At 37.9% G+C, this 26783-nt stretch overlaps 2 protein-coding genes across 3 annotated transcripts in view; one reads left to right on the top strand and one right to left on the bottom strand.

Moving 5' to 3' along the window:
- LOC109431646 (eukaryotic translation initiation factor 5B) overlaps positions 1-26783 on the bottom strand; it is a 355243-nt gene that overhangs the window by 94485 nt on the left and 233975 nt on the right. The gene's annotated exons all lie outside the window — the stretch shown is intronic.
- Positions 23407-24874, top strand: LOC109431647 (uncharacterized). Of its 2 annotated transcripts, XM_062848875.1 has the most exons (3): positions 23407-23467; positions 23533-24128; positions 24199-24335. In XM_062848875.1, exons 1-3 carry the CDS (start codon positions 23442-23444, stop codon positions 24210-24212), a joined length of 636 nt encoding a protein of 211 aa, XP_062704859.1. In that variant the 5' UTR covers positions 23407-23441; the 3' UTR covers positions 24213-24335. The 2 variants fall into 2 exon arrangements, with proteins under 2 accessions (XP_062704859.1, XP_019563416.3); XM_019707871.3 differs by having other exon boundaries at positions 23533-24874.

Genomic DNA, 26783 nt, shown 5'->3' with positions numbered 1-26783 from the left:
TATGGGAGAAGAGCAACGTGTGTTCGTCTTCATTCAGCGCAGGCACACTCAGTCAAGTCGTGAAGTGTCGTCATGCTGTCTGCTGTGCCGATCGGTGAGCCGTTCCCCAGAGCGACCCAAAATGTACCTCCACACCACACCGCCACAAAGCACAAGAAGTTCCCATATCTCACGTAAGCCAACCTCGATACCGACGACTGAAGACGACGGTGATGATGAGCCGTGCATCGAAGAATGAAGCGAGAATTGCTTTATGATTTTTAAACTTTACCCCCTTTATCCCCCGCCACTAGCCATCTACATTTAATATGCTCCACGTGCTGATTTCCTTCTTCTAGTCTAGTTTTTTTCCTCCGCCTTTCATAGAAGGCTTCTCGAAAAGTTCCCTCCACGCAATTTCCATCGAGGCAAGGCAAGCCCGCGCGTAGGACGAAGAGAATCCCACCCACCTTTGGCGTCCCGTGGCACATGGCAAGGCACACTCTTGGGTGGTGGTGAGTTACGTAATTTCCAGTCGCTGCAAAGACACACAACTGAACTGATGCTCTTCCATTTATAGTTCGGAAATGATGACGACGGGAACTACCAGAGCCCAACCCACACACGAGGAGCAGCGTACCTACCATCTCCAGTACCCGGCGGCGGCATAGCCACAAGCCAAAATATTATAGCCCTGCGGCGGCGGCCACGACCGTGTCGCGATAAGAACGAGCGTCGTCGTCATCGTCGTCTGTTTGCACTACGTGGCCGTCAATATTGATACAAACTTGAAAATTAGAACCAAAAATAGATGAGCTAAAGAAAAGCCCAAATTTCGAGGACGGTGTTTTCTCGGAAAAGGATAGATGATTCTTAGTTCAACTTTATATTGCGTTGCTGATTAATCAGCAGTCGCTCCGTCGCTCTTAGTAGGCAGCATCAGTTGGATGATGTATTAACATTGTCAAACTATCCCAAGAATTTTATAAAGCACCTATCCTATTCATGTTACGAGCAGAAGCAGATGTTACGAGCTTCAGTATTGTCCTTATTAGCTGCTTTATTGTTTGCCTACTCTCTCCTTGACGTCCAGGTGCTTATAGAAGTGCTGATTCCACCTTTCAATCACCCCTCGTCTCACAGAAGCCCAGTTTTAAGAAAGTCTGGCAGACAGTCAATTTTCGAACATGTCTTTAATGGGTTAATGTATATCAAGCATTCACCTATAGTCAGGAGCATTGAATAGTATTTAAAGAATTTGAAAATATTGATTTTGTATTTTGTTCAGCTGCTGATGGAGAAAATACTGATTTTTTATGCAAAGGACATAAACGAGCTCGTCCATTACAAAAGTTTGTTGATATTCGTAATTCAAATGCTTTCAAAAGTGTATACGAAAGTACTTATGTATATCAGGCATATGCAACGGAGCGAGAGAATAAAATAACACTTTTGACTCAAAAAATGATAAGTCAATTTATACGAAAAATTCTTACACTTCGACTTCAATGTGTCATACAAATCGCTCCCCGCTGCTCCCCTCGGGCATATTCTGCTCAAATGCTCGTTTAAGTATTTGGAATTGATTAGGGAAAAATGCAGCTGCCAAAACATTTTCGCCATGATGATATTTATATAGCCAAATTGGGTGAAAAACAGTCATTTCGTACGGATTTCGATCGCAGAAATCGACAAATTATGGAAATGTCACAACATGAAATTAAGAGCTAAATCATGTTCCAATACATTCAATTGGGATAAAAATAGCAGACTACTATGATTCTGTATTTTTTGGCAGGTATTTCGGAATCTGGACCACTGTGCGTCTGTGTGTAATGAGGTTGACTTTTTTTTATTTTTAAATCACTTAACTAAATTTACAGCTCTATTGTCCCCTAGGGCACTGCGTGAGTGATTCCAATTGGAAGCTGTACAAACACTTTGTACAGCGCCTAAATGTATTCTATTCGAACTGTACTACATCGAACGGGTTGCCGTTGCGCTGCTTTCACTTTCTACCCTATCATGATAGAATGATGAGCACGAGGATGCTGATGTGTGGCTGCTTGTTGTTCCTGTTTGCAGTCCGATTGGGGGTTGCCGGTTCGCCAATGTCCAAGTATCCGGTGTCAGCTGCTCTCAGGGGAAAAAGCAGCTGACGAAAGTGGGCTGGGATTGAACCCATGACAATCTGCTTGTGAAGCAAACGTGTAGCCACAACGCCACGGGCCCCGGCCAGGGATTGACGTTGTTTTACTTATTCTAATTTTACAGCTCTTTTGTCCAATTTGACACTACGAGAATTGGGATCAGTTCTTACTGTTGTACAGCATACAGGGAGTGGCCAAAATGTTCGGGATAGGCAACTTTCTCTCACAAAAAAGTTCAACATGCTGTAACTTTTCATAGAGTGCATCAAAAATTCTCAAATTTTTGCTGTTTGTCAACCTATTATATGTGCATCATGGGTACAAATTTGAGCTGGATTGGTTAATCTTTCGCGAAGCTAGAACCGTTCTCGTAAAACACTATTTTTTAGATGACTTTATTCTTGAACTTTCATATCTCGGAAACCAGTGATCCGAATTGAATGAAATTTTGAAAGTTTATCAAAAATATATTAATGCTTGAAAAAGCTTTAAAACATAGTTTTTTTTAAACGCTGAAAAAAGTTGTGATACACAGTTAAACAGACTTCATGCGTTCGGTAATGGAAATCACCGAAATCGATCGGTAATATGTGAGTTTACCGAAGTTTCGGTAATCAACCAGTTTTTGACAGCTCATTACGTCAAAAATTGCTGAATTTCGGTAAACTTCCTGGCGCATGTCAGAAAAACTACCGAAAAGTCTGTAAAGCGTCGAAATCACCTATTTTGTTAAATTATTTTACCAAAACTTCGGTAATGAACGAACTATGTTACCGAAATCGGTAACTTTGACAGCTGGCAGTATTAAATCATCGTGTTTGCTTTTTTTGTGCTGCAGTGAATATCAGCCATCAATTGTATCAGTTTTCAGAAGATTTCGTGTATTATTTCATTTCATTCTTCCGACATAGGTAAGTAAAACGTGACTCATGATTAGTTATTATAATTAACAAGAAAAAATTGCAGCTCTTTGCTTCCGATATCGGTACTTCGTCATCGTAATTTTTGAAGCTGGGCGATTGTCATCGATGGATCCGCCTCCACCTCCAATCTCTGCACCCAGATGCAGCACCATCTTCCGCGGTTGGCCAGATTCGCGAATCAATACTTAAATCTAATAGTTGTTATTTCCATTGACTTTGTACAATAAATTTCTATGGTTCTTGAGCTAAGTGAAGTTGTTTGATTTATTTTGTGATTGTTTTAGAATTGAATTTCTGGAAAGCAATATCCATGGACCGAATTACAGTTTCTTCGGTAAACGGTTACCGAAAGATCAGTAAATTTGACAGCTGTGCTGCAGGTTGTTATTTACAGATCGTTCGGTAAATTTTCGGTTTACTGAACGCATTACCGAAAGATCAGCTGTTGAGATTTCGGTGAATAATTTACCGAAGTCGGTAATCTGTGCTAAGTGTGTGTAAATGTTTGAAATACGTAGATAACAAGTTAAAGTTGTAAGTAAACTAATAACATGTTGAGTTTTTCTCTGTTATACAGGCCTAACGCACTCATTTGCTTAGGGTGTCCATTATGCCCCTAATCTCCCTACACAGCAAAAATTTCTGAAAATTACACCCAACGTAAACAAATATGCCATATAAATTTCTATTCCATCTCACTGAATTTTACATCAAAAAATTTCTTGTATGGAATGTTGAACACAAGCTTCATACTGAGAGCAAGCTGTAAACTTAAAATCTGACGTAAAAATGTGTGCGATATGACGGGGTCCTTTTGTTACAGGTGATATGATGTAACAGTTTTTAACTGTGTATATATACTCGAAAAGTGCTCCGATAAGGCTTAAATTCGGTAGGAATGATCTTTATCAAAAATATTTAGAGCCGTGATTTTTTTTTTATTTCGACATAAGGGTGGCCATTTTAAAAATAGGGTGGTCCAAAAACAATATTTCTCTTTTTTATGCTGGCGGTTTGAAAATAAAAAAAAAGAGAACCACTTGACTGATTTGCAATATTTTTCACGAATAACTAAAATTTATTAGATTATTAGTTCTAGATCTAAGAAACAATATCAGAAAAAACATAAACTTTAATATGAAATAATATGAAAAATGTTCAAAATGGCAAATTTTTATGATTTTCACAATGTTGAACCACAACGACTATATTATTTTATTTATTCTTTTAACGGGAGTTTAACTACTTTTACTTTTACTGTAAAAGTTTTACATACCTTATAAAAAACAGAAATGTTCTTCAAGTCATTTTTGAGCTTTGATTTTTTATTAAAAATGTCATGTTTTGTGCTTATATACATATAAAATAAAACAATTCAAACCGTCTTCAGCCAGAGGCTGCACAGACTGAACACATTACTTACACTAGACAACGGACAACACATCCAGTGGCCCAGTGATGCATTTTTCGTTTGACGAAAAGTTTCCACCGACTGGAGCGGAAATCGAACTCACACTCCGAGGCTTACGATACGCCTAGAAGACTGCCACCGCTAATTAGGCGCTGTCCATAAACTACGTAGACTCATTTTTGGCCATCTCAGAACCCCCCCCTCCCCCTTCGTAGACTTTTGCCCATACAAAATTTTCGAAATTTGTATGAACCTTAGACTTTGGCCAGACCCCGCCGTCCCCCCTAAAAGTCTACGTAGTTTATGGACAGACCCTTACACGGTCACGAAGCCCACAATAGAATGGCCCATGCGTCTCCATCACTTCAAAATAGCCGCATTTTTTATTTATCACTTAAATATTTTTTACGGAAGTTTCTTCTCAGATTCCTCCTTTTTCAAGAATACCTCAATCAGTTCGTTCTGGAAACTCGAGTTCTTTCTAAGATTACTCATAAAGTTCCTTGGAGTCCTTCTTGGATTACTCCAGAAGCTCCTTCGAGGAGTTCGCCAGAATTTCCTTCTGAGATTCTTACAAGATTTTGCAAGATTGGCCAGGAGTTGCTTCTGGGATTTATCCAAAAGCCAGATCAAAGATTCCTCCTTCTGGGAATTTCAACCGTGATTTTTTTTTCTAGTATTTCTCCAGAAGTTCCTTCCGGAAATGACTCCTTCCTTTTAGGATTTCATCAAGAGACTTCTTGGATTTTTCAAGTAGTTTTTTCTGAGATTCCGGAGTGACTCTGGAAAACACCAATATGGGCGATTCAGTTGATATTTTTGCAGGGGTCTATCCATCTTCAGAAGTTCCCTCTGTGCTTCTTCCAGGATTTTTTTCTGAGATTTCGAAAGAGATTTCATCTGGCATGCATCCAGGAGTACCAGGAATCCTCCAGGAATTATTTTTGTGGTTCCTTCGATTTCTATAAAGGTTCTTTAAGGGAATGTGGTTATTTTTTAAATGTATTTCTACTTTTTCCGGGGTTTCGAGAAGAAATAACTGGAGAATTGTAATCCGAAAAGAAGCTTTTGAAACAAACCCAGAATAATAATCTTGAGGAATTTATACAAAACTGCTAGAGAAATTCCATAAAAAAAACGTTGGGAAATTGTGGAGGAACGGCGTTCCCTAAGTTTTCCCGTAATACCTGCAGGAATACCTAGAAGTAACTTTTTGAGCAATCCCGGACAGAACTTTTAGAGGCAACCTGGAAAATATCAAGGATGAAATTCCAGACGGGATCTCCTAAGGAACTTCTGGTGTAATCTCCAGAGGAAATCTTGGAATTCCATAATAAAGTATGGGAGAAATTCATGAAGGAATTCTAGGAGGAGTTTCTGGAGGAATCCCGATAAGAGGTAATCAAAAAATCGCACCACAAATTCTTGGCGGAATTTAGGAAAGATCTCCGGGGTCAATCCCAGAAAAAACTTTTGGAGACATCTCAGAAGAAACTTCTTGAGAAATCTCAGAAGAAACACCTTGAGGAATCACAGAAGGAACTTCTAGAGGAATCCAGGAAGGATTTCCTGGAAGAATTCCGGAAGTTTCAAAAGGAAGAATTTCAGAAGAAACTCCATGAAAAATCACAGAAGACTCTTGAAAATATCCTGAAAGGAAGGAGTGAGGTCTGGAAGGAACTTCTGAAAAAATACTGGAAAAAATCACGGTTGAAATTCCCAGGAGGAGGAATCTTTGATCTGGCTCTTGGATAAATCCCATAAGCAACTCCTGGTTAATCTTGGATAATCTTGGAGGAATTCCAGTAATAACTCCTGAGGAAATTCTCGAAGGAACTTCTGAAGTATTCAACGAAGAACGAAGTATTCTTTGAAGACTCAAAGAAACTCTTTGATGAATTTTAGAACAAATTCTTTGAAAAATCAAAGAAAAAAACTTTTGAAGAGTTCCCAGAGAATTCCTAGAAGGAAAAAAGGAAATCCAAAAAGGAACTTTTTGACGACTCCAAGAAGAAACTTCTTGAAGATTCCCAGAATTAATTCCTGGAGGAACAACAGAAGAAACTGCAGGAGTAATTTCAGTATGAACTCCTGGGGATCCCTCGAAATAACCTCTGGAGAAATCTTTGAATGAACTTTTGGATCAATCTGTGAAGCCACTCGTGGAGGAATTCCAGATAGAGCTGCTGGATGAATGTCAGAAGGAACTTCAGGAGGAATCTGAGAAGACACTTCTGTAGGAAGATCAGAAGGAACTTATGGAGGAATTCAGAACGAACTTCTGAAGGAATGCCTGAAGGAAGTCTTGAAGAAATATCACTCTGCAGCAGGGGAATTCTCCGGTATTTATATCTGACTGAAGTTTACCCCGTTGCCATGGCTGTGTATAGGGGAAATTACCTAGTCTCGGCCGTTTTGTTCTCTTCGTCTTTGGGTTTTTTTTTTGAAACCTATTGAACTCAGAGTTGGACTCAAATCCTTCCCAACTAAGCTGAATTATATGGCCAAGTTTCAGGCAATTTGGTTGACAAAAACCCCCCATGACGAAGAGAACAACCCTGCCGATAATACCCATTGTCACCCTCTATAAAAATAAATAAATAATAAATAAAAGAAACGGCTATTTGAAAGTGATGAAGACGCATGGCCATTCCATACGTATATGAGTACAAAACTTCAAATTAAAAAAAAATGCACCTAAACAAATACTTGAAAGAGAAGGACGGAAGAAGGGGCACTGGCCCACTTATTCATCCCGCTCTTCGTATTTATTACGCAGAATGCGCGAGAAAAAAGAAAAAGCTGGCTACGCCAATGAAAGCTATACTAAAATGCGGAATTCGTCATCATGAGTCAGTTTGAGTATACTTTGCGGTAAAATCACGGCCAAACCATAAGTTCTTTATTCAGACATGGTTATGCAAATTACTTATGCACAAATGATTTACATTTCTTATCAGAACGATACACGTTCTACAACCGCCACATACGATGGTCGCATGCATAGCGGTAGTGTCCAGTCACTGCACTATAGAGTTGTTCACTTTCTAGAAATGTATACATGTTTTCGTTGGTTCTCGATAATATCAAACTTCGAAACTCTAAGAATTTACAGGAGTTCGAAACAAAAAATACAAATGTATTTCAAAACAACCTTTTTTCAATCAAATGGATTGAAATATTTGAACATGTGGATAATAAGTCATTTTGGAAATGTCTACCCAAGACATGTTGAAAACACGAACTATCTGTATCGTGTTGAAGTTTTTGCCCGTACAAAACTGATCGAAACTCAAACCACTGTGGAAAATTTTCCGACAAAAAGAACAGCCCTAATGTCGATATCGGCGTGTCATATCTGTGACCGCATCGTACGTTACACGTTTCCTACAGGTTTATCATCGTGGGAAAGCAAACATCATCGGGTTGATGTTTACTCCAAATACGATGATCGCTGACAAAACGGGGGACAGATGTTCGAAATTTGCAATAAACGTCTATCGTCTATGACTTGCTGTTTGACTGCTGGTTGACATCATTTTGGGACAGACAGAAGGCGGGAAAGGCCTATTGACACATTCCACGCACTTCTACGCCAAGGGTGTGAAATTTCAAAGTGATTGTTTTGCCCCAAGCTTTCCAGCATATGAAAAAGGTTAGATTCAATCTTAGGAAAACCATTTGTTTTACTTAAAATTTGACTGGTAACGTATTTAAATAGTTAGGTGAAGTAATAGCATTTTATGTAAGAAAATGAAACTTTTCATTGATAAGTTTCAAACATGCCTGCTTGCATATGACAGTTCAAAAACATTATACCTATTTTTTGTAAATGTAGTATAATAATGTATATTTTATACACCCAAAGGCAACTTTTCATAAAAATGGGTTTAGATATGTTTTAAGCACTTTTTGCAATAGCCGCAATTTAATGGTGTCCCGTTACAAAAATAGCACATTTGTTGTAATAACTAATTTATTATGAACTTTAGTAAAATGATTTTCAGGATTCTCTTAGTACTCGTGGAGACCTTTCTTCCAACATATGGGTTACCTTGATTGACGCTTTATCTTAGGCGTTACAATGGGTACGTAGACATGGTGTCCCGTTACGAAAATTTTAAAGAAATTCATAAGTGGATAAATAAGTTTGGTTTGATCAAATATTTAACCAAAAAAACAGTAACCATGATGAAATGATATTGTAGGTGGTATATATTTACATTATCCTTCTTGGTGTAACGGCCCTACTGGAACAAAGCCCACTTCTCAGCTCACGTAAAGAAATGGCAGGTATTCTGATGGATCAGTATAACAAGTGATATTTTATTAAGTTTTGTTGTGACAGCATACTCTCTGAATGCTATAACCTTTCCAACTTGTCCTATGAATAACCACCATGATGTATAAAAAGGCGTATAGAATCACACAACGTTCAAAACATGAAAATCCCAAAGTGATGGTTGGCATTCCTTTTTTACCCCATTACCGTATAATTTACTTTTATGACGACAATTATATTTTGAAGCTTATATTCTTATTGAAAATAAAAAAATGTAAAATGCATCACGAAAATGACATTGCATTACTTTTTGTGACTTCATGAATTAGTAACAATTGATTAAAAGTCTAGCGACCTCCCTCTTGCCGTTTTGGTTGTCAACCTTTTTTTCTTCTCGAAATCCGTTTGTTTGTATTGTTACTGGTTGTCGTTAGCTAAATATCAACGGAAAGCCCCCATAATCCCATCGCTTCCAAAATAAAACATTGTTTTCTCTAACCTCGACCAAACCGCGAGTTTAACGGTTCCCCAAAACTAACAAAGTATAAAAGAAAAATCCCCTTTAAAATGTAAAATTTATTTCAAATAAAATTGGCTCCTTTATTCCCAAGGCGCATGAGCCTTCAAATAAAGGATTAAAGCAACATGCGACATATGCTAGAAAAGACTGTTTTGGAAGAATGTACTATAGATATCATTAAATCTTCTTCGGATCATTATAATGTAGAATGTGGAAAAATCGCGAAGATAAATACGTCGCACTACCATAGTTTTGGAGATACAATAAAACTTCACGTACCCGACCCCCGATAACTCATTTTCAAAATACTGGCATTTCATCAATTTTCATCCGATTTTTTTTTGAAGTCGCTCTCGATCGATCATAAATTGGTGCTTATTTATTACACTCAAGTGGCCATGTATTATCCGGAACCATTTCGGAGATATTCCGGGTTGTACTGTGGTCAGGAGGTGGGGAAGGGATCTGTTTTGCCAAATGGCTAAAAGTGATTATTTCGTGTGTGTTATTGTGTTTTAGAGGCCCCCGCGGAACCTGCTCCAGGTGTTACGGAGCGGGCATATTAGTTGATGCATACTTAGGTCATTTTTTTCTATCCCATTCTTTCAAAATCATGAAGATTGACACGTCGCTCAGCATGTTTTGGTTGCCAACTGGAAATGTCCCCGATGACATCCCTGTGGAACCTTTGCTATATGTTCCGGGGTGGCCAGATTAGTTGATACATACTTCAGTCTATCGTTTCTGACTCAGTCATTCGAAATCATGAAGATTGATATGTCGCACGGCATGTTTAGGTTGAAGTGCCCCCAATGAGGCCCCGCGGAACCTGTCACGGGGATTCGGATGGGTCAACTTATTCCAATCTGGTTACAGCAGCTGTGTTTCACTGTTCGCAACAAAAATTTCGCTGAAAATCAATGGTTCAAACACAAAACACTCGAAATAATCACTTTTAGCCATTTTGACAACCCCCTGACCCCTGCACAATCCGGAATATCGCCGGAATGGTTCCGAATATTGCACAGCCACTTGAGTATAATAAACTCGCACCAATTTATGATCAATTGAGGGCGACTTCAAAACAATCGGATGAAAATTGACGAAATGCCAGCATTTTGAAAATGAGTTTTCCGGAATGGGGTACGTGAAGGTTAAATAAACCTCGGAACAGGTTCCCCATGGCCCATCTCGATGGCCACCATAGGGCCAGAGCGGGTTTGAAGGCCTATTTGTGTACTGTCGGACAGCTACCATCTGTCTGAAAAACATTGCCGAATACACCAACATTCTATCTAGCAAAGCATTTGATCTACAACTAGATGTCTTTAGCCGTAACGGGACACCATTTGCAAAACACTGTTTTCACGCGAGCGTAACGCTGCGCTCGCAAAACTAAATCAAGAATATTTCCGAAACTATACATTTCTCAATAAAACTCACTTCGGCAATCTTGTTCACATCAATCCAAAGAAGAAATGTCTAGAAGACTCTATTATTAAAGACCTCATAACAGAGCTGATATACGCATTTCAGTTTGAAAATTTTAAAAAGAAGATTTCTGCGATGGTGTCCCGTTACGAAATGTAACATGTTATATTATGTAAATTGGAACCAAAACCCCATAGAACAAGTATTGCTTCAGAAAGTACAACTAATAAGCTTGTTATAAAACCTGTTAAACCATATGGTCATGAACATTGCATTCGATTGCAGACGTCATTTGTTCACGAAAATTAGTTCCTCGCGGTGTCCCGTTACGCTGGAATGTGTCTATTGCTATTTGCGTTTGTTTTTTTTTACACAGTGTTTGGTCAAACGGGTCTAATACTCATTTTGTATGTAATTTTAGATTTTTTTTTCTATATGATTCATTACTATAAACCAACTTCCTAAAAGTTTATTTTTGTTAGGAGTGAGCATGCATGATAACAAACAGAACAGAAACAACAGATGCCAAAATAGTCTGTTTTTGAAATAGGATGAAGATAAGAGCATATGCTGAGGAAGGGTACTCATACTCTAGGTGTCTTTGGAAGATATGTTCAGAATGATCTTCTTCGCCTTTGTGCATATGCACTGTATAATAGAATCGCAAGGTAAATGAGCTTGCTTGAACTTGGGCTTAAGCTTGACTGACCGCCCGTGGATGCTACTCCAGTATCGCCAGACCAGCTACACTCACACAAGGAACCAATAAGATATCTGCTGATAACTAGAAGGCATCTTGAATGTGTGAGCGTTGGTGATCCTCTATTTCTTATGCGAAAATGGCGCCTGCCACGTTAGGTTGCATATCAATCAAAAGGGAAGGAAGTGATGATTGCAATCGTTTGTATGCACAGCAGACCGAATATACCTCTGCGTTTACACAAATTCATGCGGATGTCGGAGTGTTGGTGGGATATGGTTGGCAGAGGGTTCACACATTGGTGGGTAGATGCCAAGCATAAGGTGAAAGATTAATGTGTGATTAGTGTATTTATTACTCTGAAGATAATGCCCCAAGCAACACACATGTTATAATAGAGTTACGACAGCGCAAGTTTTGGTTGTATAGAAGTTTATTTTACGTTATTCTAACATTGTGTTGAAATAACGTAAAATAAACTTCTATACAACCAAAACTTGCGCTGTCGTAGCTTTTATATAACATGTGTGTTACTTGGGGCGGTACCGTTCGCTTGATTGTATAACTTATTGGCTGGTAAAAGGACAACAGATGTTTTGAGGGTGGCTGTTACGACGTACAGTGAGAAAATATAGGTATAAAACGCGAATAAATTCAATATCTTTGCTCGGAGTGGATGGATTCGAATGATTTTTTGACCCAAACTGCAAAAATCTCTATAGTTTCATATAAGGAGGGTGTCATCTGCCGCACGATGCTGGAAATCAGTGTATTGAGCTCGTTTTACCCCGCGCTCTCTCTCACTTTTTTTTTGAGAAAATCCTCATCTATTCCCGACTGGCGTGCAAAATAAATGGCTTATTTAACTCGTATTTGTGTAGAAACTTCCATAGTATCGGAAATTTGACATAAGATTGGTCCTTCTCTTGTCGATTGCGTTCCACTCCGGGCGAAGATGCATGTGAAAATTTAAAAAAATAGGGGATATCGGGGTTATTTGAAGATATTCCATTTTTCATGCCGTGCGGTGAGCCAAATCAGCTCCATTCGATACTAGGGAAGTTTTGGCACAAACACGAATTAAATAAATCATTTATTTTGCAGTTCAGGATTTTTCCAAAAAGGTGAAAATGAGGAAGAGTGGGGTAAAATGGGCCCGATACACTGATTTCCAGCATCGTGCGGCGAATGAAACTCTCCTTATCTGAAACTGTAGAGATTTTTGCAGTTTGTGTCAAAATTTCATTCGAATCCATCCACTCCGAGCAGAGATATTGAATTTATTCGCGTTTTATACCTATTTTTTCCCATTGTGCGACGTCTGAGGTCAATTAGCAAATTATATCTAGTGTAGAGTAAGGTGGAGCAAAAGTTCGAGCTTAGTTGATAATTCAACCTATTTCAAAAAATTGAAGCAGATAAAAATAAATAAATACCGTGTGGTGATTCTACCATGCATGAGCTAAAATTTTGCTGGACAAAGTTACGCCAAATGTCTTTTCAATTTTGAGTTACAACACTTTTTGTGTGAGTGTGTTTTATTCGAACTCTTGCCCCACCACTGGGGCAAAAGTTCGAATCTAGTGTTTGTGGATCTTCGCTAACCGTAGCACATTATTTTGACACTTTTGGTAATAGGAATACCTGAAACCACTTAATATTTGATGTTAGAACTGGAATACACTTTAAAATTCGATTTGGATTTTACCCAAATCAGGGTTAAATTTACTACACCAAAAATTAGTAGTTTTCCGCCAAATTCAGATAAAACAACATTTTTTTTTTTCAACTTTAATCGAATTTTCTCGCTAATTCCATCACTCTTAGAGATAATATGCACATTTTGCAGAATTTTAGGTTTCTACCTAAAGTTGCCACATGACTCGAACTTTTGCCCCACAATTCGAACTTTTGCCCCACTATGTGTAAAATACGATTTCCAAATCTTTTTTGCAAAAAGTTATACATGCTAGAGCATCTTCAAAATATACCTAGTTACGCCTCAAAATAAAATATCGAATTCGATTTCATTAAAATTTCATTCCATGCGTTGGAAGGGCCATCGCATGTTACAATTTTTTGATCAAAAACCAACATTTTGTCATAACTTCTCGAAATATTGATCAATTTTCATAATTTTTGGAGTGAAAGACTCTTTTTCAAAAAGGGTTCGAGCAACCTTGACACCCGAAAGAAATAATTTGAATTGAGCTCAAAAACTTCAAAAGAAACTCTTGCCCCACTCGAACTTTTGCCCCACTTTACTCTATCATTTGAAAATAACAAACGTTAACGTAGACTTCCTGCGATAGTTCAGAAGTATTCAATATCACAAAAACTCAAAGAAAGCTGTTGAGAAATGGGCTGTGGGCATTTTTTTCAATTTTTATGACTCCTGGGGTTGAACAAGACTCTTATGTTTTCTGCTAAATAGCGATTTTGAACTATCAAAAAAAAAGTGGCATGACTCAAATATATGTACTAGACCTGTTCACTTTTTTTGACCTACCCGTGTCACATCAAGTTATCAATCCACATGCAAAAACAAGGCTTCAGTCCAAAATTGAGCCAAATTGATAAAGGTTTAGAGGTGTATCAAATCGATTTTGTGTTTTTTCGAGCATTTTCACAAAAATGTACTTCAATATCCAGAAAATTGCACCAAAAAGGTACCGAAAATACCGTTAAAATATAGTTAGAACAATACTCTACAACTTTGCCGAAGACACTACGGTGTTTAAATTGCGTATTTCAAAGTTATTCAACAATTTTCGTTAAAAAATCACCAAAAAATACAATATTTTTACGATATTTCATGTAGAAGTCATGTAATTTTTCATTGTTTTAGGTGACTAATTTTATGAGCTATTGCTCCTATGTGTTACGAACATTTCGTTCATACATCATTTTAGTGTAGAAATTCATTTTCATTGACTAATTATCAAAAGTTTGTCACGTTGATACTAAAAATTGTACAGAGTTGCCAGCATAAAATAAAACAAAGTTACCCATGATTTAAACGTCATTACACTTCTTTGTCTCATCTGCATCAGTTTAAATTTGGTGCAGTTGGTTGAGCATGAGATTGTGGATTCGAAGATTCAAGGTTCGAGTCCTGGAATAGGATTTTTTTGCGTCTCGATCCTGCTATAAGTTGATGAAACTACGCACTGCATCTCATTGCAATTTGGCATCATAGCATTTTTTCGGAACCGTAGAGTGCATAGTAAGAATGAAGTTTCCCTTCATCGTGTAGTTGTGGTGATTTATGGGTAGATAGATAACAAGTAAGCTCCACCCACAGTTGTCTGTAAAATGTTGCATCCAGAAGCAGTTCCATCATCGCATTGAATTGTTTTAGCTAAATTGATCATTATCAAACAGATGCTCAATATTTCGCCCAGCTGATCTCGTCGACACGATTTATTGTCAACAAGTTTAAACTAAATATCTAGCTAGTCCTGGAATGGGCTTAATTGGTAGGTCCCGATCATTATTCTTTGGGAGATTGCGTGTAAGTCATGGCAGATTCATCATCCTAACTGCTACAAAAAAAGAAAAAAAAAATTTTCATGTATTTGAGCTTGAACCTGGGACCTTCTGATCCGCAAGCTCGAGCCTTACCATCTGCACCATTTCTGATATTTAAATCAAAAGACATTAGAATACGATGGCATGACGTCTTAATCATGGGTAACTTTGTTTTAATTCGTGCTGGTAACTCTGTGCGATTTTTAGTATCAACGTGACATACTTTTGATAATTAGTCAATGAAAACGAATTTCTACACAAAAACGATGTATGGACGAAATGTTCGTTATACAAAGGAGTAATCGCTAATTAATTTAGTCACCTAAAACAATGTAAAATTATATGACTTTTATATGTAAAATCGTAAAAATATCGTGTTTTTTCGTGATTTTTTAACTAAAATTGTTGAATAACTTCGAAATACGTAATTTAAACACCGTAGTGTCTTCGGCAAAGTTGTAGAGTATTGTTCTAACTATATCTTAACGGTATTTCCAGCATCTTTTCGGAGCAATTTTGTGAATTTCTGAGTAAATTCCTGTGAAAACGGCTAAAAAAACACAAAATCGATTTGATACACCTTTAAATCTTCATCAATGTGGCCCAATTTTGGACTGAAGACTTGGTTTTACATGTGGATTGATAATTTGATGTGTCACGGAGAATCGGAGAAAAAACGTTTCAAAGTGAACAGGTCTAATATGTACCTTTTAGTGAAGGTACAAGGTTACATGACACCTTGTACCTTTACTAAAAGGTACATATATTTGAGTCTTGCAGCATTAATGCGGATTTCACACTAAGCTTTTTCGATTAATTTGGCGTTATCGTACTGGACGGTAGATAAACAATTGAATCATTTTTCGGTTCATATGACCAAATCTAATCCGATCACAATCAGCCAGAAATCACCGACGACGACAGGTATGGTGAAATAGTCGACGCAACCCAACCACACGGGTCAAGAACTGCTTTCGTCCGTCGTCGCACTGACTGTGGAGCAAACAGGAAACGGACTGTATAATTTTAATCATCAGAATAGATTACGAAAGCTTGTTCCACCTCGGTCAGTGCATCGCGCATCGCTTCATCTAATACGCAGCTGGATTCGTTACGCGCACACTCATGTGGACGGAGAACCCGCGATAGTTGCTGGTTGTCCCGGACCGATCCCGGACGATTCCCGACAAGGTTCAGGTGAAAAGAGATTAACGATTTCCTTCCAGTTCCAGTTTCGAAACGACACGGGGCCCACTTAACTCCGGATCGGGTACCTACGAGGTTCGAAGCCTAAGCCGGGGCTTTCGTCGATAATTAAATGTGTCCGCTATAAACTAATCTATTTGTAACGATTTATATCGCTTCATCTCGATAGTCAGGTACCCGAACCCCGGTGGGAAGATCTAGAAAATTGGAAGGAAAGTAGTGGTTTTCTTTTGGATGGAAATTAAGTGATCATTTTGGATCATTTTATTTTTTTGGTTTCTTTGGGTGACAGCGCGTATAAACAAAAGGGGATGGTCAATGAATTATAGGTGCAGCTCCGGACAGGAAGACGGTTTAGGAAAACAAAAACAATGCCGAGACGATAAGCGTGTTATTGATGAGACTCGAGCCTTCCCATCGCGATAAGAGTGAAAGGTTTTGTTTTGTTGTTGATAACAACACCTAAGCTTATGGGTGCATTGGGAATACGTAATGGTCTTTCAATTGAAGGTTAATATTGATCTGTGGTGACACAGATTAAATAATACAATTCTCTTTTGAACTTGACTAGAAGTATGTATTCTACGATGGTTCTAGAGAACACAGCATAACACCTTGAATTGGGGGGTCTTTGGGCTGCTCTGAAGTGCATTTTCAAGTGAATCCTAAAGGATTAAGCTCTTGATTGTACTAAAGCTTTGTAGCGTCGTATAGAATGAAATCAGAAGTAGAGAAGTGCTATACATCAACGAACAGACAAATGTCTACCCCAGATTCTCACAGAAAGGATTATTCAGAGTAAATAACATTTGATGTTGAAACTTCCTTCCGTTGTAACGTGGCTACTTCTTTCAAATATGGCGTTTCAAAAAAAAAATCTCCACCTAAACTAAAAGCATCCTAAAAAACTAAGCCTTTTCGTATTCCTTCGACTGGACTTCCATTAGCTACCATTGACCGAGATGGTCGTCGGTTGTGATTAAGTTGAAAATTTCCGTCGAAAAACAGGAACATCCAAATTAACTTTGATACGCTTCCGTTTTGCGTTGTTCTGAATGAAACGAATTTCGTAAGTAGGTAGGAACAAGTCGGCCGTCGAAGCGGCGGCGGCGTCGTCCAACCCACCGCGTGGTCATGAAAGGAAGACGAACTCGTCGTTCTAACGAGATCTAGAAAGGAAAAGATCAAAATCAACACAACACAAATGAGGAGATGGGCATTTATTTTTTTGTTGCCGAATGGGATTCAAAATTATGAATGAATCTTACACGCGAAGGCGGTAGCGTAGAGAACGAATACCACGACAATGGCAACTGTGGAAGCGATCTCCAAATTAAGCCGAGTGATAATCTGTCGAAAAAATGAGTAGCTGTAGGAGATGGCGTGAGGAAGGAGGTAAACAATCTTGAAATGTTGTTATTAATTTATTGTTCTGTTACATACTCTTTGTAATGTTATTAGTGCAGTTTGAAATCAAAGACAAAATTTTGAAGGAGAAAAAAAATCGAAACAAGCAGTCGAGCTATCATTAACTTAAAGTTAATTTAAATTAAAACTAATTTTGAAATTGCATAAAATTTGGATATAATTCCGTTTGCAATCAGCTTCAATCACCCGATCAAAAACTTGTCCTTCTTCTTTCATGCGTGCACAAGATTGAAAACGAAAAAGAACCGGAGAAACACAACCTTCGAAGAGTTTCCCGTCGAAACGACACAAACCGATCATTATGTACCATTGTCCAATTAAGACTTTCCAGAACCAAATTAAAAATAATTTATAACGCGCGCGCGCCTGTTTTCAATCTCTTTTGCGGCCTTTAGATGACGACGGCAGGACACGGTGGGATTATTCTTGTCATTTGGCGGTCACATTTTATTCTATGTCAATGTTTGGACAATTGCTATGTCTGTTAAACCTCTAATACCTAATACCGCGCCTTTAGACGGGGTATAGTTTGAGCATTTGTTGTATTTTGATTGCCCAATACTTTTATATTTCTTGCTGATATTTAGGAATGTTCAAAATAGTTTTGGGTGTCTTTTAAAGCTTATTAACAACATTTTTTCAATAATTGAAAATTGATGTTTTGGTCACCTTTCAGATGTCATCGTTTCATTTATATTTAATCATAACAATTAACGTATTTAAAATTTTTCCTCAATCAATCTATTATAGTAACATTTAGGGGCCCCCACAAAAACCATTTTTGGTTGCTAACATTAGCTTCATTTTTCATATTTCTCAAGTACTCATCGAAAATAAGGAAAAACATGTTTGGTCATCTCTCCGAGGGGCCCCTACATTTGCTCGGTCCCCGGGCCCCCACAATCCTTTATCCGGGCCTGGCTGAGTGCTTGGCATCCACGCACCAATGTGTGAACCCTCTGCCGACCATATGCCACCAACACTCCGACATCCACATGAATATGTGCAGACGCAGAGCTATAATCGGTCTGATGTGGATACAAACGATTGCAATCATCACTTCCTTCCCCCTTCCCCACATTGACCTGCAACCTGAGGTTGTCGCCTAAAAATAGAAGATCACCAACACTCACACACTGAAGATGCCTGCTATTCCCCGGCAGATATCTTATTGATTCCTTGTGTGAGTGTAAGGCACCGTCCACAAATTACGTAACGCTCTAGGGGGAGGGGGGAGTATGGCCAAGTGTTACGGCCCATACAACATTTTTAGGACTTTCATACAAAAAAGCGTTACGGAGGGGGGAGGGGGGTTAAAAAATGTGGATTTGAGCGTTACGTAATAAATGGATGCTGCCTAACTGGTCTGGCAAAACTAGAGTAGCATCCACGGGCGATCAATCAAGCTCAAGCTACTTAAAATGGGATGATGAATTCCAGCTAAGGAACGTATTTTTCACAGAAATTCAATATTTATTAACGTGAGGAAAGCACACTGCGGAGCCGGCATCTGTTGAGCGTACCCTTAGTTTGTAAGACGTTTTTACATAGATTGCGTAAAATACAGGTGTGTTAGAAGCACATCTAAAAATATTTCAGGAAATTTGTCAAATCTGTAGCAATTTCTTCGGGTTTTTTGTTGTTCTCCTCCTGACGTTTTAAAAAGAATTCTGCAACAAACTTTTCCATCAATGTCTTCAAAATCCGAAAATATTAAAGAAAGTGACAAAAAAAATCAATCGTGATTAGAAGTGCTCATTAGTTCTACCCTGAATATTCTAAAACTGCCTAAATTCCATCAAAACACTGCTTAAAGAGTCAGAGATATAAATATCAGTTCGATTGCAATGATAGTGATCTGGAGTGTAAGTCAGTATCATGTCGTTGCATGTCATTGTCGTCTTGATATCGATCAGCCTACAGTGGTGATAGTGACGGTAGTGCAATGTCAGTACCGTAATCCGGGGTCAAAATGATCACTTTAAAACAACTTTTGCGAATAACATTAGTGACAATTCAAATATTGCCAAAAGAATTTCTGTAAAATCAGTACCCAGTGGATCTCCATCAAACCATGTGACAGAATTTTATTCAACAAGTTTAAACTTTTAGTTAAAATAATTCAAAAATCTAAAAATTGAGTATGCCACTTTGGGGCGAAAGTATACAATTGAACATCGGTTAAAAAGATAAAAATCCTTATCCACTTAATTTTGCTCTTCTAAACCCGAATAACGCGTCAAAACTCTTACAACTAGTGAATTTGATGCAAAATGCAAAATTAAATTTTGAAATTCCCTCCTTAACGCCTAAAGGTAGGCAGTTTCCTTTGAAATAAATAATTTTTGTTACAATAAATGACTTTTTCGTCAAAAAAAGAACTTTTTTTTAACTTATTCGTATTCAGAATAGCTTCATAACTTTCTAACCAAGGCTCCACAAAAATGTTAATAAAAAAAAAATACGGGAAGTCATAGTGGCAATCGATTGTTTGCTTCTAAGGAATGATTTCAGCTAAGTGAGAAATACATTACAAATTCCTAAAAAAAAAGGCAAAACTAACTTTTTATCTAAACAAATAAAAGTCTGAACTCATCTCTAGACATCTATGAACTAGATAAGGTAAGAAGTTTGAGATCATTACGACGCTTAGAAGTTCCTGGTATGCAATTACAATGTAGTACTCAAATGATCAATTTCACCCCGCTGATCAATTTGACCCCGGTTTACGGTAGTCAACTGACATGATCTGCACAATGCTCAAGCGTCCAAAGTACAGCTATTCAGCAAGATCTTTCTTTGCATGACCAGCCCAGACTATGGAGTACATTTAATATATTTTCGGTTTTTCAGTTAACTAAGGTGAGCCAAAAAATTTAAACGATAGCAGAATTGTGCGATTTTTTTCAATTGTAAATTTCGCGTAATTCCGTTATATTTCGTCAAATTACAGTTTTTGAAGGTCATTTTTTTATAATTCGACGAGCCAACAATACCATAAACATTTAGCTTAGCTCAATTCCGTTTCAGGGAGTAATTACCGAAATCATTTGGTATACGCATATCATTAGGTATGGATACTGATATTAGTACAAAACGGAATTTTGTGAAGTACTTAATTATTTATTACTTACATAATATTGTACATTTAGTGGTACAAACCTGAAAAAAAGAAAAAAGGGGTTATCAACTTATAAAAAATACGTAACATATCAAATATTGTAAAAAAAAGTAGAGTCAATTTAAATGCAACTTTACAAAGATATAAAATTACAGAAACGCTAAACTTGAAAAGATATTTTTTATATTATTGACAGGGTTGTCCCAATTCGCTGCTGAACAAATCTCATTTTTTTTGTCACAGTGCTCGTTGACTCGTCAGAAGGGGAATGATGAATGATAAATGTGAGTATTTGATGAATAAAATACCCAAACAAGTACACAAACCTATCGTTAAACTCATCGGATCCGTTAAGAATTTTTTTGGGCGGCTGTAATTTTAGCTTAAAATTTAAAAGATTATAATTAATTTATTTGTGTCTCCCCCCAAACACTGTAAATGATGGCACATTATCTGAGAAAAACATTGTAAATACTGGACTCGAAAAAAGTGAGAAATACAAAATAATGTATAACCTTTGATTACGTGCACAAAATAGCTAATTGTTTGACCACCCTGGGTTTGGATTATATCTTCCAGGAAGCCTTGATTTCAGGCTTGTGGCCGATGTGCTTTGCAGTAATGATTGGAATATATAATCAATATGGCAAACAATTCTGTAAAAATCAGATCTTCAAGTCATTCGATATAGTTATACTGATCATGCTGCTGCATAGTATATCGAACATTTGTCAAAGTCATTTATGTGCCGGGAAAATATAATTCCAAGTTGGTGAGAATATTACAAACTGAGGGAGGGTAATAGGCCCAGTCAGACCCCTGGATGGGCAATGTGGGTTAGTGTGTGGGAATGCCATTGAAGGTTTGTAATATTCTCCGAGGCTTTCGAAATCCAACAGGGCGCGTCCCCGGGTTGTGGATAGGAAGAAAAGGGAGATTTTTCGCATTTGTACTGTAATCAGCCAATGTGATATTATCTCCTATGGTGTTGTAGTGCGAATAAATGATCTCATTCTATGGGAATTCGAACCTTGTAATGTATTGTTTATCAACTTCAATTTCCTAAGCTTGACAAGGTTTTGAAGATAAACATGAGATGAAAGAATTGCCTAAAAGGAAAGTCACATCAGCAAAGCTTTTACATATGCAAATGCTATCCATGGGGTCATGTCTAGCATTTAATATGTATGGCAATGACTGGGTCTTACCTAGTAGGGGTACAACAAGACCACGCGGACAATTCGATTACAAGCTTAATTGGGGATAATATATTTTCCAGAACTAAAGGGGCATTTTTTCCGGGGTGACTGGCGAGTCGGAGAGGGTGGAAGTTTCCGTTTGTTATAATTGACAAAATAAACAATCGGGCGCTTTTTCTTTCTATGACTTGCTTGGCATTTTGTGGATTATTGTTTTTTAGTTTTGTAAGGTATGCGATTCACTATTGAGCCTTAAAATTATCCTGCATCTGAATAGCATTGATATTGTCAAGTCTGTACCAACACCCTAATCCCACACCAAAATACCCTTTTCCTATCCCATGGCGTTTATGTGGTCAGCAAAGACTATTCAGCCATTACCCTTCCTTATCATCGGCTTTGGACTGACTTGCGCTCTCATTGCCCCACCAAATGCTGCAAAATGAAAATGAAAATGAAAATGAAAAAATGGCTAATTTTTTTACCAGGAATAGCACATTATGTGTAGCTTGTACCATAAAATATTCATCAAAATTGGTTAAGTTTTGACGGACTAATCCTCGAAACAAAAGACTTACCATTTGAGAACCTTGGGCTAATATCACTGTTTTACCAAAAACTGTAGAGCCAAAAAAACTAAATCGAGTTCAATGACTTTTTTTTCTGTACGAAGAGTATGTATTTAGAAGTATTGCTCTAACCAATAAAAAGTTATAACCACATATGTAGCACTATGTCACAAGAAGCAAATATAATTTTTGGAATAGTGAAATTCAAACTGTTCTAGCTTTGAACGTATTCAACCAAAATGGCTGAAATTTTCACTGAAAACAGTTCAATGCAACACTATCAAACCGGAATAGTGTTGCCAGTTCTACAGCCAAAATAGTGTACACTAATTTTTAAATGTTAAAAAGTGCCCAAAATAAAAAAAAAACGTTTGAATTATTAAAAAAAATACTGAATCGATTATGATAACATTTTCACCACTAATTGTGCCTTACTTGGAGAACCTACAGTTGAATTTTCAGACGAATTAATGAGCAAACAAAGTTATAGCCTAAACAATTTTTAAAATGGATGCCCTAAATTTCAAAATCACATATTACTGTATCGACAATATCTGTGAAAAAACTGAACCGATTTTGATGAAATTTTTATGGTATTAATAACTACATATAAAATGCTATTTCTAGTTAAAAATAAGCTATTTTTCAACACGCAGTCAAAAGTTACATTATTGTGTGTGTCTCACATTTTTCGAATCCAGTCTTTAAAATTGCGCCGACTTACTGAAATCAGCAGTTAACTCTACCGCACATTCAAAGAATGCACGTGGATTTTTTTTATTGTTATACATTTTGAAAAAAATGTAGGGTACAAAACTGAAGAAGTGACAAAATAGTATGACTGGTTATTAGTGCAAGTATCATCACATCTGATTTAGTCATTGAAACATTCACGTAAAGTTTGCACAACCGTACTGATTTACTGACTACTGATAAGGTAGCTTCTAGTCTAATCAGAGCATTCAGATGAGAACAGCTACTCCGGCTTGCAATGGATTTGCAATGTAGCATCCTTACGTAAGTACCTTCCCTTCAATAAATCATTTCCCAGCAAGAATTTTAACCTCCACTTCAAACTTCAGAATCATCCTGGCATTGATCCTTCAACTTCACATTACCGCTACCTGGTTGTTCGACTGCAAACGCATCGGCTTCGGCTACTACACTATCCAGAAAAACTGCATTCTAGAGAACGTATTTATCAGCAATGAAACCACCCTATATCGAGTGTTCTTCCCGCCGGTTGATCTGGAGATCAACTACGGCTCCATCCGAAACTTCGACCGACATGTGGCGTCCCGCATGAGCAACAAAACGAAACGGATAACGGTGACCCATTCGGAAGTGGAGAAATTTTTCCTGAGGGATATCTTGGAATATGCGGAGATTATTCATAACAAAATCTCGGCGGTGGAATTTGACTCGGCTGGGGAGCTGGTCGTATGGATGCTAAGGTTGAACTATAATCAGCTGCGAGATGCCTCGTTTGTGAGTGAAATCAGAACACTGGTGATTCTTGGCTTGAGTAATAACCTGATAAGCAGTGTAGATTGGAACACGTTTGCAAAGCTGGATCGATTGAAGTCGCTGGATCTGGGAGGAAATTTGATTGTGGAAATTGACTGCCGTGGGCAGTCATATCTACCTTCTTTGAGAAGATTGATCTTGGCAGAGAACAGTATAGTGCATTTTGATCTTAGAGGTGTTGTCATGAAAGACTTAAAAGATTTCAACATATCAATGAATAGGATTCCAACACTGAACACGTTCCAGCTAGAAAGAAGCTTTCCGACGATTGAGGAGGTTGATTTGAACAATAACCCATGGAATTGTGGCCGACAGATGCAAATCAATAGTTTATTGATGTTTAAGCGGATCAAAAGACACACAACTAAAGCTCAGGTGGTCTGTCATGATGATTTTCTGGAGCAGATGGCGCTGGGCGCACCTGATGGAATTGATAAGCTGACAAGTCGCCTAAATCTCACGGAAGTATTGCGCTTGAAGCAACTCGGAATGCATCACATTGATTCCCGATTAATGTTTTCACAGGTGAGAGTCGACTTCCTGAGCGAAATTCTGAATGAAATGAAAGAAGCGTCCAACGAATTACTTCGAAAAACCAACCATTTGTTCCAACTAAACAACCTACGAACGTCACGTAACATAAATATGCACAGCTGAGCGACGTGTGTTTATGGTGCAAGCATAATAAAGTTGTAAAAACATAAAAACCATAAAACTGTTGTTTTCTTTGGCTATTTCGGTCTCAAAGCAGCCAGTTTCGAAGGCGGAAGAAAGGATTTCCGCCCTGGTAAGCCTTCCGGTCCAAGGCCTCGACACGAAGCATCATCAAAGTTATTCTCCGCTGAGCTGTCGTCATTCATGGTTTCCTACCTTTTGTTACTTCCGGACACAGGCAGGCAGGCACGGTTAGAGGTGGTTGTTTGTGAATTAGGTCCCTACACAAAATCCTTACCTTTTTGTGTGGGACGACCTTTATGGCATTGTCCTGCCAGCAGAAAGTGTGTCAATAAGCGTGTCCTAGGGATTTACTTGTTTGTTGCTGTGTACAGTACAGCCGGATGTACTCGTTTCCGTTTTGCTTGGCGGGGGTTTTTACTTCCGATATCGTTTGTTTATAGAGGGAGTAACGGATGCGACGAAGATGAATCCCGGGGTGGGAACTATGCGTAACAGACACAGTTGCTATCAGCAATAATTTGGTTATACACAAAGTAAGACAAAGAAATAAAATTGCTGCAGCGACATGGGGTAAAAAGGCTGGCAGCTGTACTAAAACTTCCACTTCGTTTTCAGATGCACTTATGTAACGTAAATGTAATGACAAAAACTACGACCCAAACGAACTAATACTTAAGAGAAATTTGTTTACTTGTTTAGAAATACAAAAAGGTTTTTTCATGTCTTTATCAACGAGATTTTTTGTCCTAGAGTTGCACTCTTTGAATTGAATAGTTATCAACTTGCTCTTTTGACAGCAGAAGTTGATCTGAGTTAGCTGGAACATTCTTTTGCGCTACTCTGGTTTACCATAATTTGCAATATGTATAACATCATCAAAACTTGTTCTCAATTTACAGAATTTCTAGAAGCATGTCTTGGGGATTTCTTACCGAAATCTTAGCAAATTTTCTTGAGGAATTCTAAACATGTTGTGAACAATAGCAAAAAATCCAAGAAGCATTCCAAGGATTTCCAAAACAAATACATGGAGAAATTTCTGAAGGAATCACAGAATTTTTGGAACAGTTGCAGCAAACATTCATGAAAGAGTTTTAAGAGGGATTCTTGGAGGAATCATTGGAAAAAATCTAAAATATACCAACAGGAATCGCAGGAAAAACTTTCGTAGAAATCCAAGCTGGCGTTTCCTGTTGCAACCCGTGGAAAATTAATTCCTGAAAAAAACTAAAGCGAGATTTTTTGGAAAAAAGCCTGGTATTTCTGAAAGAATGGCAGAAGGAATTTCTGAAAGCATTTTTTTTTTTCCTTGAAGAAATCCCTGGACGAATTATAGGAGGAATTAGCCAGGCATACTTGTCCTCTCTTCTCTTCTTGGCGTAACGTCCTCACTGGGACAAAGCCTGCTTCTCAGCTTAGTGTTCTATGAGCACTTCCACAGTTTTTAACTGAGAGCTTTCTCTGCCAATGACCATTTTGCATGTGTATATCGTGTGGCAGGCACGAAGATACTCTATGCCCAAGGAAGTCAACATGGAAGTCAAGGAAATTTCCTTTACGAAAAGATCCTGGACCGACCGGGAATCGAACCCGTCACCCTCAACATGGTCATGCTGAATACCCGTGCGTTTACCGCCTCGGCTATATGGGCCCTAGGCATACTTGTAGAAACTTCAAAATAACCCCCCACGAGGAAACCCCGGTGCAACTCTAAGGACTGTTCAATTTATAAAACGGACAACTTTACAAGGCTATAAAAAGAAGACGCTTTGTTCAAATTTAACCACCCTTGTTTCGTTGTTCAGTACATCATCTTTCATTATAGTAATCATTTTTGAATCGAATAAAAATAGTTTTATTTCATAGAAAATCGGCCAGGTGTTAAATGAGGTGAATTTTTCGATTGCTGAAAATTGAAAATATATATAAAATCACTGTTTACTTATGGTATATCGTTTTTAATACCAGAAAAGTATGTGCCATGCTGCAGCTGTATGAGTAATAAACATTCTGGCAAAATTGAAACTCAATCGGGAAATTAGGTGTTGAGATATTGAAGTCTCAAGTGAGATTCGATTTTTTGAATAATATTGAATTATAAAGCAAAAAGGGCATGAAAATATTAAAT

Source organism: Aedes albopictus, chromosome 2, assembly GCF_035046485.1.
Source record: "Aedes albopictus strain Foshan chromosome 2, AalbF5, whole genome shotgun sequence".
Lineage (NCBI taxonomy): Eukaryota > Metazoa > Arthropoda > Insecta > Diptera > Culicidae > Aedes > Aedes albopictus.
This window is presented reverse-complemented; position numbering and strand designations above follow the sequence as displayed.